General features: G+C 41.3%; 1 protein-coding gene across 3 annotated transcripts; it reads right to left on the minus strand.

Moving 5' to 3' along the window:
• Positions 1-539: 539 nt before the first annotated feature.
• On the minus strand, positions 540-15207 carry LOC139383075 (hydroxymethylbilane synthase, b). Of its 3 annotated transcripts, none has more exons than XM_071127383.1 (14): positions 14753-15207; positions 9596-9649; positions 9080-9152; positions 8865-8914; positions 8650-8705; positions 7749-7826; positions 7435-7512; positions 7251-7326; positions 6976-7089; positions 5162-5200; positions 4864-4983; positions 3008-3061; positions 2815-2901; positions 540-2688 (listed from the first exon to the last, which is right to left on the minus strand). In XM_071127383.1, the coding sequence occupies exons 1-14, from the start codon at positions 14774-14776 to the stop codon at positions 2515-2517; spliced, it is 1077 nt and encodes a 358-aa protein (XP_070983484.1). In that variant the 5' UTR covers positions 14777-15207; the 3' UTR covers positions 540-2514. The 3 variants fall into 3 exon arrangements, with proteins under 3 accessions (XP_070983484.1, XP_070983483.1, XP_070983485.1); XM_071127382.1 differs by lacking the exon at positions 14753-15207 and adding an exon at positions 9842-9998; XM_071127384.1 differs by lacking the exon at positions 14753-15207 and adding an exon at positions 9852-9947.
• Between the last annotated feature and the right edge of the window lie 3104 nt (positions 15208-18311).

Consider the following 18311-nt stretch of genomic DNA (forward strand, 5'->3'; position numbering starts at 1 on the left):
TGGCTATTTAAAGAAAACTGAAACATGGATTAGTTTCTCCTAGGCCAGATCGCTTTCAGGGTGAGGAACCAACCATCTAACATTAATTTGTAAACTGAACTTTCCCTTTAAAGCTGTTGAAACAATAACTGTGTTCTCCCCACCTGTTTCAGTAAAAATCTCTCAAATTCATAGACAGAGCTATGGATGCAAGGACTGACCAACCATGATATTACAATTATAGTTTTAACCATATTGAGGCATGTTTGTTTATATTTAATTTGTTTACAAACATAGGAGTGAAAGAAGCTTATAATTTGGGTTCTGATGTGGTAGGACAGTTGAACTAAGCTCATGAGGCATTTCTAAGTTATATTCTTCAAGAATCAAATGGGAACATTTCCTTAATTCAGAAGTCCCAAAATGGATGAAGCACCCGCAGATTTGCCCCTTTAAGACCGAGAAGAACGAAGAAAATGAAAACACGGGTGCTCTACCAAACATTGGTTGAATAATAAACTACGAATCAAATAAAAAAAATACTAGAGAGTAATAAAAACTAGAGAGCAACTTGTGGCTTTTATTTGAGGCTGGCTCCTTTTTATGACACGGAACTCATGAAAGTGACAAAGCAAAGTGTGACGCTTCCAGATTGCATTACATTTCCACATTCTGTCATGTCATGATGATTGCTGCAACAATAAATAGATAGATGGTATAGCAAGTATCATTTGACCAGCATCTTCTTAAAAAATGTCTTGAGCACTGCACTGGAAAAGCAGAAAGCTGCCAAACAGAAATATGGCACAACCACCCTCAAACTATTGATAGTCAAACAACGAAACACCACGTAATGCAACATATGTTACATAATGCATTCTGCTAAATATAAGTTGGAGAGGTCACAATGGGGCGACACTCAGGAAAACCTGTGCAGGCTCTAGGGGTAAAACGGAAAAGGCATACGTGTAGTTCAAGGTAATAAGGTTGTATTAGGTTGGAAGCAAAGCTGTACACACAGCAGCCCCATAGACAACTAAAGTAAGGCACAAAACGATGGTATCTGACAGCATAAGGTTTGTCAACAAAACCCACAAATGATCTAAAAAGGTAGCTTATGACATTACATTCAATTATTTCCTCTATTTCTTTCATAATACACACATATAGTTACCATTGGAGCCATATCTAGTGGTATGGTTATGGAATACTTGTTGAATTCTGACGTTGTTGAGTAGTAGGCTGGATCATACCAAACCTGTGCCAGTATTCAGAAAGCTTCTCAGAATAGGAGTGCTGATCTAGGATCAGTTTTGCCATAATGAATAAGATTACATGGCCGGGGAGTACCTGGTCAGCTCTCCTACTCTGAGACGCTTTATGAATGGAGGCCGTTTTGAAGTAGGCAGATGGCATTTGTTGGGTGTTATTTTACACTGCTTCATATTCATATTAAAATTGGTATAGCAAAAGCAAGCAAGCAATAAAAATCCTCTCAGGATCAAAACACATTGAACTTGTGAACACAGTGAGAGGGAAATGGCACAGGTATCCGACAGTGAGTTTAGTTTTTGTACTGCATCCAGTGTTCCGTTCATCATCTGCATTTTATACGCAGTTTTTCCCTTATCGTCTTGACATCGATCATGGGAAATAGAAAAATAGATATACGCCGAGCAGTGATAATAATAGACGCTCTCGTGTTTTAGACAGGTGGCCTTGGAACTCGGTCTGATAGTCCTCATAAGCTAGAGTTTGTCACTGTAGCCTGCCTGCATGTTCCGGGCCTGTTTAACAGACAGCGCTAATGTGTCACACGCGTCATTCATCAAACAAGATTATCAGAGCTCTGTTGATGAAAGAGGTAGCATGATCCCCACTGAGAAATGGAGTCCCTCAATGTGTGCACAGGTAACTGCCAAAATAAAGGGAACACAAACATAAAGTGTCTCAATACGGTGTTGGGCCACGAGCCATGACAGCTTCAACGTGCCTCTATTAGCAGGATGCAACACCCTTATTCCACAAGTAATTCCATAATTTGGTGTTTTGCTGATGGAAAATGCTGTCTCAGGCGCCGCTTCAGAATCTCCCATAAGTGTTCAATTGGGTTGAGATCTGGTGACTGAAACAGCCACGTCATATGGCTTACATTGTTTTCAGGCTCATCAAACCATTGAGTGAACATTCATGCCCTGTGAATGAGGGAATTGTGATCCTATGGCCTGTCCAGCATTTTTATACATGACCCTAAGCATGATGGGATCCTAATTGCTTAATTAACTCAGGAACCAAACCTCTGTGGAAGCACCAGTCTTAATATGCTTTGCATTCTTCATTTACTCAAGCGTTTCCATTATTTTGGCAGTTACCGGTGCGTTAATGTTCTGGCACGTCAAGCAGGCTTAATCAAACTGAACGAAAACGAATACTATTCAAACCCGTGTCTGGTAGTGCTGACAGTGCTATTCTATATCATGAGTACCGGTGAGTGCAGGTTACACCTCCAGACCCAGCTGGGGGCACAAAGTGAGTTTATCGCGCATCGTTAAGTTGCCTGGCCACGGTAAGGATCTCCTTCGCCCCTTTACTCAGCAGTAGATTGGCCAAGTCTAGACCTAGCTTCTCAGATGCATCCTGGGCCGGGCCTGGCATGTTGTTCGCTGTTACGCCAACACGCTGGACCCGCTCATCCACTCGCTCTTCCACCTACCACAGAGGAAAGACGGATTAAATAAACCAAATAAATACGCCCTGAGAAGGGAGCCCCTTGATGAGCTGATATGTTTAATTGGAAGAGTTGATTGGGGGGGGGTGAGAAATCATTAGTCTGACCTTATTGTCTGAAGCAATGCTGGTCTGCATGGTCTCCTTGAGGCTGTCTGAACCATCCAGGCTGTACACTGCTCCCGTCAGGTAGAGCTTTGGTAAACAGAACACAACAGTTACAAAGGCACGCACGCACGCACGTAACCACGGATATGCAACGACACACACTCACACTTTAGCAAATGTCATAAGCCCTTACCTGAGAGTCCTTGACTTCAGTGTGGACAGCAACCGGTACACTGCAACCCCCCTCCTACAAGAAGCAAAAGTGATTACACTGGAGTGTCAAATATAATGAGACGTGCAAGCAAACAGACATTTGGTTAAAAGGGGATAATCTGAGGTTGCTACATCCATTTTCTAAATGAATCAAATCAAATCGTATTTGTCACATGCTTCGTAAACAACAGGTGAAGACTAACAGTGACATGCTTAACTACGGGCCCTTCCCAGCAATGCAGAGAAAAAGAAAATAAAAAAACTACACGTAATAATAAAAGTAATAATAAATACACAATGAGTAACGATAACTTGGCTATATACACGGGGTACAAGTACCGAGTCGATGTGCAGGGGTACAAAGTAATTGAGGTAGATATGTGCATACTGTAAACTAGGAATAAAGTGATTAGTCAGCACGACAGACAATAAACAGCAGCAGAAGCTGCAGATAATTAAATAGTTAACCAATAACTAGCTACCTGGACTAACTATACTGAACAAAAATATAAACGTAACGTGCAACATTTTCAAAGATTTTACTGAGTTACAGTTTATATAAGGATATCAGTCAATTGAAATAAATCCATTAGGCCCTAATGCATGTATTTTACATGACTGGGCAAGGGTGCAGCCCTGGGTGGACCTTGCAGGGCATAGGCCCACCCACTTGGCAGCCAGGCCCACCCACTGAGGAGTCAAGCCCAGCCAATCAGAATGAGTTTTTCCCCCACAAAAGGGCTTTATTACAGATAGAAATACCCTCCCATCATCCTCAGACGATCCCGCAGGTGAAGAAGACGGAAGTGTCACGTTGTCGAGGTCAAAACTGCACATTTTAAAGTGGTTTTTTATTGTCCGCAGCACAAGGTGCACCTGTGTAATGATCATGCTGTTTAATAAGCTTCCTGATATGTCACAGTTAAGTGACCTGTCAGGTGGATGAATTATCTTGGCAAAGGAGAAATGCTCACTAACAGGGATGTAAACAAATTTGTGAAAAAAAATGGAGAGAAATAAGCTTTTTTGTGCGTATGGAAAATGTCTGCGTTTATTTCAGCTCATGACACATGGGACCAACACTTTACATAGTGGTTATATTTCTGTTCAGTGTATTTAGGAATCTTATGGCTTGGGGGTAGAAGCTGTTCAGGGTCCTGATGGTTCCAGACAGTGCATTGGTACCGTTTGTCGAGCGGTAGCAAAATGAACAGTTTATGATTTGGGTGGCTGGATGCATTAATTTTTAGGGCCTTCCTATGACACCGCCTGGTATAGAAGTCCTGAATGGCAAGGTGCTCGTCCCCAGTGATGTACTGAAAAAAAACACTGTATTGCCTCCAAACAAGCTTAAACTATAACTTTTATATTGTGGATGGTCAGTCCTTGCATTCATAGCTCTGTCTACAAGTTTGTGAGTAGTTACATTTCTCCAGGCCAATCCCTCAGCTTTTTACCAAAATAGAGGTGGGGTAAACGCTTTGTGATTGTTTCAACTCCGGATTGCCCCTTTAAGTACTGTTTATGTGACATAGTTATAAAGCCTAACATTACTTATTTTTTCTCTTCTTCTTTCACTTGCAATTGCAACTTAAATGGCCGGTTTCCCAGACATAGATTAAGCCTCGTCCTAGACTAAAAAAAAAACTTTCAATTGTGATTCTCCATTGAGCATGCTTTTTAGTCCAGGACTAGGCTTCATCTGTGTCTGGGGAAACTGGTCCGTTATGAGTATTTATATTAAGTAGCATTGACAATGCACTAGCAGCCAACAATACACAGATACACTGAACAAAACACTATAACAAAACATCTAGGAGACAGAGTGAGACTTGCCAGTCGTCTGAGGAAGGCTCGCTCTGCTATACAGCGCAGGACCGTGTCGGGGTCGTGCAGAACAGACACCATCTCCAGGATGTCCTCGTCTCTGGCCCGCACCTCGATGGCAAGAGCCCCCTGGAACACAGCCACGCAATGGACCCTCAGTCTGTTAAGACCACACTGAAAATTCTAATCCTCACATACACAGAGCCTTTCAGGGTAAAATATTAAGTTTTAACAACAGTTAGGCGCAGGTATGAGAGTTAAAGAGTTAAAGTTGCCCATTTCTCCTTCATAAAATAAATCTACCTACCTGTCCAACAGCGTACATGCAGTCCTCAGGGCCCAGGATCTGCAAATGCAAAGACACAAATGAAAGGTAACTGCCCAATATTTTAGGTAGGCGGATACATTATGTAGGGCCAGGAGGTTTTCCATGACCATGTGACCACTTGGAAAAACTGAGGGCCCTAGTTATAGGCTATATATAGGCTTACATAGTCTAAAAACCACATACAATGAATCTTGATTAATTAAGATGACTCTTGATTTATCTCTATGTTATGGACAAGGTGTTGTGATGTGGAGTGTTGGAGGTAGCTACAGTTGAAGTTGGAAGTTTACATACACTTAGGTTGGAGTCATTAAAACTTGTTTTTCAACCACTCCAAAAATGTATTGTTAACAAACTATAGTTTTGGCAAGTCGGTTAAGACATCTACTTTGTGCATGACAAGTAATTTTTCCAACAATTGTTTACAGACAGATTTCATCACTTGTATCACAATTCCAGTGGATCAGAAGTTTACATACACTAAGTTGACTGTGCCTTTAAACAGCTTGGAAAATTCCAAAAAATGATGTCATGGCTTTAGAAGCTTCTGATAGGCTAATTGACATCATTTGAGTCAATTGGAGGTGTAGACCTCCACAAGTCTGGATCATCCTTGGGAGCAATTTCCAAATGCCTGAAGGTACCACGTTCATCTGTACAAACAATATTACGCAAGTATAAACACCATGGGACCACACAGCCATCATAACGCTCAGGAAGGAGGCGCGTTCTGTCTCCTAGAGATGAACGTACTTTGGTGCGAAAAGTGCAAATCAATCCCAGTACAACAGCAAAGGACCTTGTGAAGATGCTGGAGGAAACAGGTACAAAAGTATCTATATCCACAGTAAAACGAGTCCTATATCGACATAACCTGAAAGGCCGCTCAGCAAGGAAGAAGCCACTGCTCCAAAACCGGCATAAAAAAAGCCAGACTACGGTTTGCAACTGCATATGGGGACAAAGATCGTACTTTTTGGAAAAATGTCCTCTGGTCTAATGAAACAAAAATAGAACTGTTTGGCCATAATGACCATCGTTATGTTTGGAGGAAAAAGGGGGAGGCTTGCAAGCCAAAGAACACCATCCCAACCGTGAAGCACGGGGGTGGCAGCATCATGTTGTGGGGGTGCTTTGCTGCAGGGGGGACTGGTGCACTTCACAAAATAGATGGCATCATGAGGAAGTAAAATTATGTGGATATATTGAGGCAAAATCTCAAGACATCAGTCAGGAAGTTAAAGCTTGGTCGCAAATGGGTCTTCCAAATGGACAATGACCCCAAGCATACTTCCAAAGTTGTGGCAAAATGGCTTAAGGACAACAAAGTCATTGTATTGAGGTGGCCATCACAAAGCCCTGACCTCAATCCTATAGAACATTTGTGGGCAGAATTGAAAAAGCATGTGCGATCAAGGAGGCCTATAAACCTGACTCAGTTACACCAGCTCTGTCAGGAAGAATGGGAAATTCACCCAACTTATTGTTGGAAGCTTGTGGAAGGCTACCCGAAACGTTTGACCCAAGTTAAACAATTTAAAGGCAATGCTACAAAATACTAATTGAGTGTATGTAAACTTCTGACCCACTGGGAATGTGATGAAAGAAATAAAAGCTCAAATAAATCATTCTCTCTACTATTATTCTGACATTTCACATTCTTAAAATAAAGTGGTGATCCTAACTGACCTAAGACAGGGAATTTTTACTAGGATTAAATGTCAGGAATTGTGAAAAACTGAGTTTAAATGTATTTGGCTATGGTGTATGTAAACTTTTGACTTCAACTGTACCTGGCTGACTCGGCTATCCCAGCCCATGCGACGGAGTCCAGCTGCAGCCAGTATAATGGCCGAGAAGTCGTCCTTTTCATCCAGCTTCTTCAACCTCGTGTTGAGGTTTCCTCGCTGGAAAAAAACCCACTAAGGAAACAAACTCACAACCCTCTACAGATGGTGCTCATTACTGATATGATGTGCATCAGATTTGAAATGAAGATCCTGTTTTAAATCCTTCGCTATACTGTGAGAGTGGCAGTGAGTGAACGTAGCACTGAGCGAAAGAATACAATATCTTTAAACTCCAGGTGGGGGAATCTTTTCTTTAGCTGAGCAGCCCGTCGCAGGGAACTGGTGCCTATCACACTATGAAAGAAAAAAAAAACATCAAGATCAATGTCAAGCCACTCCTTTAAAACAGATTGGAAAAGAATCATCAAACTGTGTCATGAGTAAAATTAAACTGTTTTGTACCTCTTGTCAGGCAGGGTGTCAAGGGATTTTCCCATGTTTTTGGGATGCAAGACCACTGCGTCATGGGGGTTCTCGCGCCTTAAATGAACAGGAAGGAGAGAAAAAAACGATTTACCATGAAAATATCGGAGGCTACTTCATTCCACGGTCGTGGTGAAGAGAATCCGACTTCAATAGTAGATATTCAAAAATGTTATACACTGGCGCGCTTGGAGTATTCAAAATAAATGTATATACACATAGCCCAGATGAATAAGGACAGTGTGTTTGATTTCCCTGTGGATCCTCACAGAGGCACTATTGTGCCGACTTACTTTAGCACAGCTCCTATGGTAAAGCCAGGAGGTAGAGTCGTGGGCAAGTCTTTCAAAGAGTGGACCACCAAGTCTACTCTATAGGAGACACAGCACAACAGAGTCATTTATTTTGCAACACTTCAGAGCAAAGACTGAGGAAAAAAAAATAATGGACATTAAACACCTGCACAAATCAAAGTCTTGACGACATTAATGACATTTTGAAGCTACTCAAAATGCACGCTATTAAATTGTAATAAAGAAAGTACCTCCACAGTAGTGGCTTTTCACATTAAGACTAATAGTAATGTAGCATACAGTTTGAATGTACAGTGCCTAGTGAATGGCTTTTCAAGAGGTGTCGATTGTTCATGAGTGGTCGAGCCTCAGTCCTGACTTGAATTTGCTTGCAAATCAGAGACAAGGTTTGAATATTGCTGTCCATCAATAACCCCCACCCAAACTTACTGAGCTTGAGCCATTTTGACAAAAAACTATGAATAAATGTTGCCTTAAGAGTTGTGCAAAGTTGGTAGAATCTTATTAAAAATTATTTACAGCTGTGATTTTTATTTATTTTTATTTTACCTTTATTTAACTAGGCAAGTCAGTTAAGAACAAATTCTTATTTTCAATGACGGCCTAGGAACAGTGGGTTAACTTCCTTGTTCAGGGGCAGAACGACAGATTGGTACCTTGTCAGCTCGGGGGTTTGAACTTGCAACCTTCCGGTTACTAGTCCAACGCTCTAACCACTAGGCTACCCTGCCGCCCCGTGATGACTATCAAAGGTGAAGACATACGCAATCAATACATCAACAACTTTTTTTTATTCATTTGGAACATTTTCTATAGTTTTTCTTTAACTTTGAAAATAAGGAGTTGGTTGTGTGGATCCAGAAGACAAAATGAGACTTACTCGTTTCTCTCCAGAGCAGTCTCCAGTTCTTTGGTGAAAAGGCTCTTCTCTCCAATCTGCATTTAGAAAGCATATAGGTTACTAACTGTTAACCCCATCACATTTTTTAGCTCGAACTTAAGTGTTTTTCGCACACTACTGAGTCAAGTAAAATGAACAATTTGGGCAATAATTTAGTTCTGATGAGAAACGCTTTAGTTTATAAACAGATTTACCTTTGATAACGCTGTGTCAAGGATTTTGTCCCCTGTAGTTGTCATGCCAACTGACACAGAAAGACAAGGACATATACAAAGTGATATAGTCGTTGAATGACTGCATTGTACATATCTTGTTGTGATGCATCTCCATAGTCAAAGGAAGAGAACCCTTATAGGTTCTAGATAGCACCTTTTTTTCTACGAGTGTATTGCCGGTCACCTGGACTCACCTATTTCTAAGTGGACATCGGGGTACAGTCTCTTCAGCTTCTCTGCAACGCTGTCCGTCTGAATACGAGCCAGCTGAGGTCAATAAATTAACAGAAATGAATGCAATTTGGATGACAACTTGTGTGTGTGCGCATTTTGGATGGTTGATTTCTAGCTAGTTCACTCCCTGGATAATACTGAATATCATAGGCTATTCAAGAAGCAAATGTTCAGCCGTGCGTTATCAAATCACTGGGACGGGAACATAACAAGCTGTAGCAAAAGGCTAGACATTATTAGAGCAGTGAATGGACTATCTCTGTTGCAGGAGGAGCAGACCTCCCTGACTGCTGTATCTGAGGGAACAGAGAAGGGAAGCTTATCTGATAAAGAGTTGCCACGCTCTGCGCTAACCTATTCAAACTCCACAGTAGTTTCACTGACACCGGGAAAAATTGTTCAAGTGAAAAATGGCATTACCTTAAACCTAAAATCACATGCGATTTAGTTCCACTCAACCACCAAAGGTATCTTACCTGGCTCTTTCGGGTTCCAATTCTTATGACCCGGCTAACTTTCCCATTAGCATTCTGTTGGAAAAACACAAGCAATACATTGCAACAGCCATTTTTCCAATAACAGAGTTTTTACATTTCCTCATGTAGTTGCAGTTCATGGCAGTGATTCCCTTTGTATTGTCCCAACTCCTTTCACTGTAAGCCACATATAACTGCTCCATATCATAATATAAACAAACTCTGCTTGAATTGCTTTCCTCTTACCCTGACGTACTTATAAGGTCCCTCCATAGTTCTCAGGAAACCTTAGCTTCTACACGCAGAGCAGCACTTTGTGTCGTCTGTAGAGCTGTGAAAGCCTGCTGTGTCTATGTGGGGAGCAGTGGCAAGTTATACAGCCTAGCCCTAGAGATACTGAACCATGCCTCAACTTCCTACACCCCCATTTCCCTGGTCCTAGCTGATAAGTCAAGTGTGCCGATTCATTGTGTCAGTTATTATGAGCAGTGAGGGGTAGCGATGGTCTTTTGTAAGATCATTTGCCTATTGGCATTTTCCAAATGGTCATGAAATAGACATGTATGCATGTGGAAAGCACCGATATAAAAAGGATAGATTTTTCTGTTTAAATCCGATCCCATTCAAAGCTGACAACCTTTAGGTTTTAAAGGACAAGACAAGAGTTGACGCACTGGATGTTGTAGGCAATGTTCCCTCATCAACAACAAAAACAATCGACACTGAGCAAATTTCAGGTCTGCTGAGCACAAACTTGAATGTTGTAAAAATTCTGTGCAACTTCCAGCACGCGTTTACTATGAACACTGAGGCTGTACCTGCCTTAAAGTTACAGTTTTAACAGCGGCCATGTGGGCTACTGTGGCTATTTGATCATAGAGGCCTACTATCAAAAACAATGGAGAAAATGCATCCCATAACATTTTAACATGGGAATAGCTGTTATATCATTCAGCCTACAGTAGCAATGTGTGATGTTCAATGTAGGCCTACATTCCATGACACTTAAAACAAAACATGCAGGGCTTGACATTAACCTGTTTATCCACTTGCCCTTCAGACAAGGAGGTGACAGAAAATGTTGTGTTGTTTGATGCAAGAAACCACTTTACAAAATAAAATGCATTATTATTCCCATACCATTATTACAGGGAATCAGGGAAGCTCTTTACCCGACTCGCTTTTCAAAGATGTCTGTGAATGTTTTATGCTTTTGTAAGAAGCAATCACTCCCCTATTGCTGACTACAAATGATCTATAACTGGGCTAATAACTCACTAACTAGCAAAGGATATGAACAAAATGTGCAGATGTGGCTAGACGCAGCTCTCGCTTTGATCTCAAAACAAGGCATCTACTCAGAACCGCTCATACTGTAAACACAGTCCAGTTCAAAGTAAATGGCACAGATCCATATATGGCAATGGTCTATTTGCATATGCAGCTCTAATTGTTTATGCCGCACCGGTCTGTGTAAAGTTCGGGCTGAGTAGTGTGTGTCAATTTAATGGAATCCTATGTGTTTTGCCTACAACAAAATCTCTTGCATAGTTCGTTTTGTTTCAGTATGTTGCATTGAAAGTGGCTAATATAGCGTTGATTCGATCTCAATTGCCACAGTGAAGGGAAACGTTGATAGTCTTAACAGGAAAACTCTAGAACAGTGGTCAACAACCTTTTCTGAGTCAAGATCACTTTTTGAGTAAAAAAAACGTACACCTGTGCAACATTAACCAATTAAAAATAGTTATGTAGCAATGAGGTTTGTGCAGTAAGCTATATGGCCCAATACATTTTCACTGCATATTGGCTGTGCATAAATTGCCCTGCCAATGTATTGTTGTTCAGGCCATTTCTTAAAATTATCTTTAAAAATTTAAGGTAGGCTATATGATCACACCGGCAATAGATCCATTGTTGTATTACTTGTGAGGCACAACTGAGCGAGCATCTGATGGCCAGTCTCAACTAGAGGTCGACCGATTAATTAGGGCCGATTTCAAGTTTTCATAACAATCGGTAATCTGCCTTTTTGGATGCCGATTATGGCCAATTACATTGCAATCCACGAGGAGACTGCGTGGGAAGCTGACCACCTGTTACGCGAGTGCAGCATCAAAAGGACCTTGTGGCTGCAAGGAGCCATGGTAAGTTGCTAGCTACAGTAGCATTAAACTTAACTTATAAAAAACAATCAATCTTCACATAATCACTAATTAACTACACATGATTGATGATATTACTAAGTGAACTAGCTTGTCCTGTGTTGCATATAATCAAAGTGGTGCCTGTTAATTTATCATCTAATCACAGCTTACTTCAACTTCGCCAAACGGGTGATGATTTAACAAAAGCACATTCGCGAAAAAAAGCACAATCGTTGCACAAATGTACCTAACCATAAACATTAATGCCTTTCTTAAAATCAATTCACAGAAGTATATTTTTTTAAACCTGCATATTTAGTTAAAAGAAATGCATTTTAGCCGGCGATATTAACTGGGGAAATTGTGTCACTTCTCTTGTGTTCAGTGCAAGCAGAGTCAGGGTAAATGCAGCAGTTTGGGCCGTCTGGCTCGTTGCGAACTGTGTGAAGACCATTTCTTCCTAACAAAGACCGTAATTAATTTGCCAGAATTTTACATAATTATGACATAACATTGAAGGTTGTGCAATGTAACAGCAATATTTAGACTTAGGGTTGCCACCCTTTGGATAAAATACGAAACGGTTCCGTATTTCACTGAAAGAATAAACGTTTTGTTTTCTAAAATTATAGTTTCCCGGATTTGACCATATTAATGACCAAAGGCTCATATTTCTGTGTGTTTATTATAATTAAATCTATGATTTGATATTTGATAGTGCAGTCTGACTGAGCGGTGGTAGGCAGCAGCAGGCTCGTAAGCATTCATTTAAACAGCACTTTACTGCGTTTGCCAGCAGCTCTTAGCAATGCTTGAGGCACAGCGCCGTTTATGACTTCAAGCCTATGAACTCCCGAGATTAGGCTGGCAATACTAAAGTGCCTATAAGAACATCCAATTGTCAAATCTATATGAAATACAAATGGTACAGAAAGAAATAGTCAGAAGTCCTATAATAACTACAACCTAAAACTTATTAACTGGGTATATTCATGTTTTATATGTTCTCATGTTCTGAGCAAGGAACTTAAACGTTATCTTTTTACATGGCACATACTGCACTTTTACTTTCTTCTCAAAAACTGTGTATTTGCATTGTTTTACCAAATTGAACATGTTCCAATATTTATTTGAGACTAAATTGATTTCATTTATGTATTATATTAAGTTAAAACAAAAGTATTCATTGTTCATTCAATATTGTTGTAACTGTCATTATTACAAATATATATATATATATATAAAATCGACCATTAAGAGGTATCGGCTTTCTTTGGTCCTCCAATAATAGGTATCGGTGTTGAAAAATCCTAATCGGTCGACCTCTAGTCTCAACGGAGGGAGAGAGCAGCAGACTGAGGATGAACCTCAACAGCCCCATGCTCTCCCCTTCCTCCACTGACACTGACCAAAAAGGGACACTGGCCAAAAAGGGACACCGTCTACCAACTGTTGGCGAAACCCGAGTCGCACCACATTATTTCTGCCTCATGCACAAATTAATGTTGTTACTTCTATGAACAGAGAAAGTAATTTATTCCTCGATATTAAAAAAGACCCATGCCGCTAATAATATCAACGCAAGCCTATAGATACACTTTCCTACTCATTCATTACCGATGCAGTTCTTGTTGCAGCGCTGAGTTGAAATTTCTTATAAAAGTATTTGAATACAAAGTGTTGTCAGTGCTGAGTAAGAATGTACTCAATCATAAAAACAGCAGCTCTTTGCTGTATTCGTTGACAGTCTCTCTAGTCATGGTTTTAAACGTTTTGAAAGCTCAGTATCAATTTGGCTGTAGATTTATTGTGCCTGCTACATTAATGCAGACATGGTAATCTGAGCCATCCGATTGGCCAGCAGTAATCCCATAGTGCACTTGATTTGCTCTCTGGGCCCTCCGGGAAGGCAGCGTTTGTACCTTCAGTCATAAGAAAAGGTTCAAAATGGCAACAGTTCGCCTACCCGGCGCGCAGGGCAGCTGAATAGTGTACACCTAACGCCAGCAGCCCAGACGGAAGAAAAATAGAATACAAGGCTCTATCGTTTTTTTTGTTTACATAAATGTTTGGCGATCGAGCAGTGGCGGTTCTAGATGGTACGGCTCCCTGGGAAAAAAGCCCCTTTAGCCCCCCCCCCCCCCGCCAAAGAAAAGCACAATTCTGCACTAAATGTAACGTTTATTCAGACATTTGGAACAACACAAATAAATTATAGAGAGACCTTCCTAGGCAGTCGCCTGCCTAGCTCACAAACTAGAATCAGGGCGCCCACTCCGACAAGGTTAATTGACCCACAGTCCCACATGGTGGCATGATATCATTGACGTGACGTGCAAATAAGCGATAGAAAACCGATTTGTGTTGTCACTATTCCGATTTTTTGTGCGGGTTTCCCGTGCCGCCCAGGGCGGCTGCCCATGTCGCCTATACCTAAATCCGTAACTGCGATCGAATATGAATGCCTTGGAGATAGACCAGTCGACAACTGCCCTAGAAAATGAAGTGAAGTTCAATCTCGTTCTTCTCTCTGTGGGTTGATATTCCTGCGAGGCAGTCCAAGGGGAGCTGCTCGGCAATCTCGGGGCTACTACACAGGCAACATTGGTTGCAGGCATCGTACAGCAGCCATAGAAGCTCTGACAGGCAGGAACATCATATTATGCTGTTATTTAATGAATTAACACACATCGTTTTTACTACGGGAACGGCCAATCTGTCATTAGAAAGGGAAAACTAAAACATAACCGTTTCTAATCTACATGTTCAATGGATGTAGCTGCTAATGGTGACTGTCGAGGCAGACGTTATTTGTAATGTCAATTATTTGATATATGAGATGTATTCTCCAATGGTAGAGCTCCGAGGTGCAGGAGGGCGCGACAGTAAACCAATCAGCGCGGTCCGGGTTGGCTGTAAAAATGGCGCATGCCTCACTCCGCCAAACGTTATCACGGAGGTATGAACATTATGCTATGCAGAGTGCTAGCTAACTAGCCACGGCTCTCACCTGTGAACTCGTCTCTCCCGACATCTCAGTGATACCGTGATGATCAGCGAGTATTGTCTTTGTCAGTTATTCCCGACGTTCAACCCATGAGACTATAGCTAATTCCTTGTAATCAGGGATGAAAGGGGCATTTGTAACTAGGGTCAATTCTGCTGACTGCCGGTGCCCTTCCGACGTCACTCCACGGAATGTCATTTCACTTCCGTGTGCTTTGGCTGCGTTCACGAACATCTAAAAAAGCTACTTGCAAATGTGTTCTTGGTCACACAGTAACCGTTTGAAAACAGCCCAATTTTTTTATTTTTTATTATTGTTTTATCGATTTAAAGTACATTTCACTAGCAAAATGAGCAAACTTAGTAACAATGGCATTTTTTGTACATTGACAATTTATAAGTAACATGTGCGCAGCTGACCACTGTCTTCTAGCTACTATACCCTTGTCATTGAGCTATAAATGAAGGGCCAAACCTGATACTCTTCTCCTAAATGTCAGAGTATCTATCTAGCCAACTTCTAGTTTTTTTTTCTCTGTACCAGAACTTGTTCAAGCCATAGAGATAGATAGAGGACTCACCATGGATATTACCTGCTTTAGCATGGACTTTGCCATAGAGGGCTTCCACTATTTAAAAGTAGTCAACTGAATGGTGATTCCTATAAATTGGGAGCAATCAGCCACTAAAGAAGAAGAAAATTGACTACTTTAAAATGGAGATAGCCTCAATGGCACTGCCCTGGATATCAACTAAGGCAGCCCATCGCACCTCTCCAATTCATAGTGGTTAGGTTAAATGCGGAAGACATATTTCGGTTGAATGCAACTGACTAGGTTTCCATGCTATCACAGATGCAACTGACTAGGTTTCCATGCTATCACAGATAAGGAGAAGATGGTGGAAAATAAAAAAAGGAGAAAAGTGGAATATGTTTTGTGTGAATATGGAATTGAGGATCTCATAGAACTTTTGGAAGAGCTTAAGGAGGAAAATGAATGTGACGAGAGTGAGGTTGAATTAACTGTTATGGCAGGTGCAGTGGGCTAGGAAAAACTGAAAGGCCAAAACCTATAGAGAGGAACCAGGCTATGAGGGGTGGCCAGTCCTCTTCTGGCTGTGCCGGGTGGAGATTATAACAGAACATGGCCAAGATGTTTAAATGTTCATAAATGACCAGCATGGTCAAATAATAATAATCACAGTAGTTGTCGAGGGTGCAACAAGTCAGCACATCAGGAGTAAATGTCAGTTGGCTTTTCATAGCCGATCATTGAGAGTATCTCTACCGCTCCTGCTGTCTCTAGAGAGTTGAAAACAGCAGGTCTGGGACGGGTAGCACGTCCGGTGAACAGGTCAGGGTTCCATAGCCACAGGCAGAACAGTTGAAACTGGAGCAGCAGGCAAGGAGCCATCATGCCAGGTAGTCCTATGTACGGCAGGACCAAATCGGAAAGATAGGTAGGAGCAAGCCCATGTAATGCTTTGTAGGTTAGCAGTAAAACCTTGAAATCAGCCCGTGCCTTAACAGGAAGCCAGTGTAGGGAGGCTAGCACTGGAGTAATATGATCAATTCTTTTGGTTCTAGTCAGGATTCTAGCAGCCCTATTTAGCACTAACTGAAGTTTATTTTGTGGTTTATCCGGGTAGCCGGAAAATGTAGAACATTGCAGTAGTCTAACCTAGAAGTAACAAAAGCATGGATTCATTTTTCTGCATCATTTTTGGACAGAAAGTTTCAGATTTTTGCAATGTTATGTAGATGGAAAAAAGCTGTCCTTGAAACAGTCTTGATATGTTCGTCAAACGAGAGATCAGGGTCCAGAATAACGCCGAGGTCCTTCACAGTTTTATTTGAGACGACTGTACAACCATTAAGATTAATTGTCAGATTCAACAGAAGATCTCTTTGTTTCTTTGGACCTAGAACAAGCATCTCTGTTTTGTCCGAGTTTAAAAGTAGAAAGTTTGTAGTCATCCACTTCCTTATGACTGAAACACAGGCTTCTAGCAAGGGCAATTTTGGGGCTTCACCATGATTCATTGAAATGTACAGCTGTGTGTCATCCGCATAGCAGTGAAAGTTAACATTATGTTTTCGAATGACATCCCCCAAGAGGTCAAATATATAGTGAAAACAATAGTGGTCCTAAAATGGAACCTTGAGGAACACCGAAATTTACAGTTGATTTGTCAGAGGACAAACCATTCACAGAGACAAATTGATATCTTTCCGACAGATAAGATCTAAACCAGGCCAGAACTTGTCCGTGTAGACCAATTTGGGTTTCCAATCTCTCCAAAAGAATGTGGTGATCGATGGTATCAAAAGCAGCACTAAGGTCTAGGAGCACGAGGACAGATGCAGAGCCTCGGTCTGACGCCATTAAAAGCTAATTTACCACCTTCACAAGTGCAGTATCAGTGCTATGATGGGGTCTAAAACCAGACTGAAGCATTTTGTATACATTGTTTGTCTTCAGGAAGGCAGTGAGTTGCTGTGCAACAGCTTTTTCTAAAATTTTAGAAAGGAATGGAAGATTTGATATAGGCCGATAGTTTTTTATATTTTCTGGGTCAAGGTTTGGCTTTTTCAAGAGAGGCTTTATTACTGCCACTTTTAGTGAGTTTGGTACACATCCGGTGGATAGAGAGCCGTTTATTATGTTCAACATAGGAGGGCCAAGCACAGGAAGCAGCTCTTTCAGGAGTTTAGTTGGAATAGGGTCCTGTATGCAGCTTGAAGGTTTAGAGGCCATGATTATTTTCATAATTGTGTCAAGGTTGAGTGTCTCCCTTGATCCTAAGTCCTGGCAGAGTTGTGCAGACTCAGGACAACTGAGCTTTGGAGGAATACGCAGATTTAAAAAGGAGTCCGTAATTTGCTTTCTAATGATCATGATCTTTTCCTCAAAGAAGTTCATGAATTTATTACTGTTGAAGTGAAAGCCATCCTCTCTTGGGGAATGCTGCTTTTTAGTTAGCTTTGCGACAGTATCAAAAATACATTTTGGATTGTTCTTATTTTCCTCAATTAAGTTGGAAAAATAGGATGATCGAGCAGCAGTGAGGGCTCTTCGATACTGCAAGGTACTGTCTTTCCAAGCTAGTCGGAAGACTTCTAGTTTGGTGTGGCGCCATTTCCGTTCCAATTTTCTGGAAGCTTGCTTCAGAGCTCTGGTACTTTCTGTATACCAGGGAGCTAGTTTCTTATGACAAATGTTTTTAGGGGTGCAACTGGGTCTAGGGTATTGCGCAAGGTTAAATTGAGTTCCTCAGTTAGGTGGTTAACTGATTTTGTCCTCTGACTTCCTTGGGTAGGCAGATGGAGTCTGGAAGGGCATCAAGGAATCTTTGGGTTGTCTGAGAATTTATAGCACGACTTTTGATGCTCCCCTGTTGGAGTTTGAGCAGATTATTTGTTGCGATTGCAAACTTAATAAAATGGTGGTAGAGCATGAGATGAAGGAATGTGTGGTATCGGTGGAGAAAGTTATGTGTGTTAGTTGTGGGTGCCCATGGGGCTCAGTGAGGACCGCTGTATATGGCCCAGGAGGCCTGTA

This window comes from Oncorhynchus clarkii, chromosome 24, assembly GCF_045791955.1.
Source record: "Oncorhynchus clarkii lewisi isolate Uvic-CL-2024 chromosome 24, UVic_Ocla_1.0, whole genome shotgun sequence".
Taxonomy (NCBI): domain Eukaryota; kingdom Metazoa; phylum Chordata; class Actinopteri; order Salmoniformes; family Salmonidae; genus Oncorhynchus; species Oncorhynchus clarkii.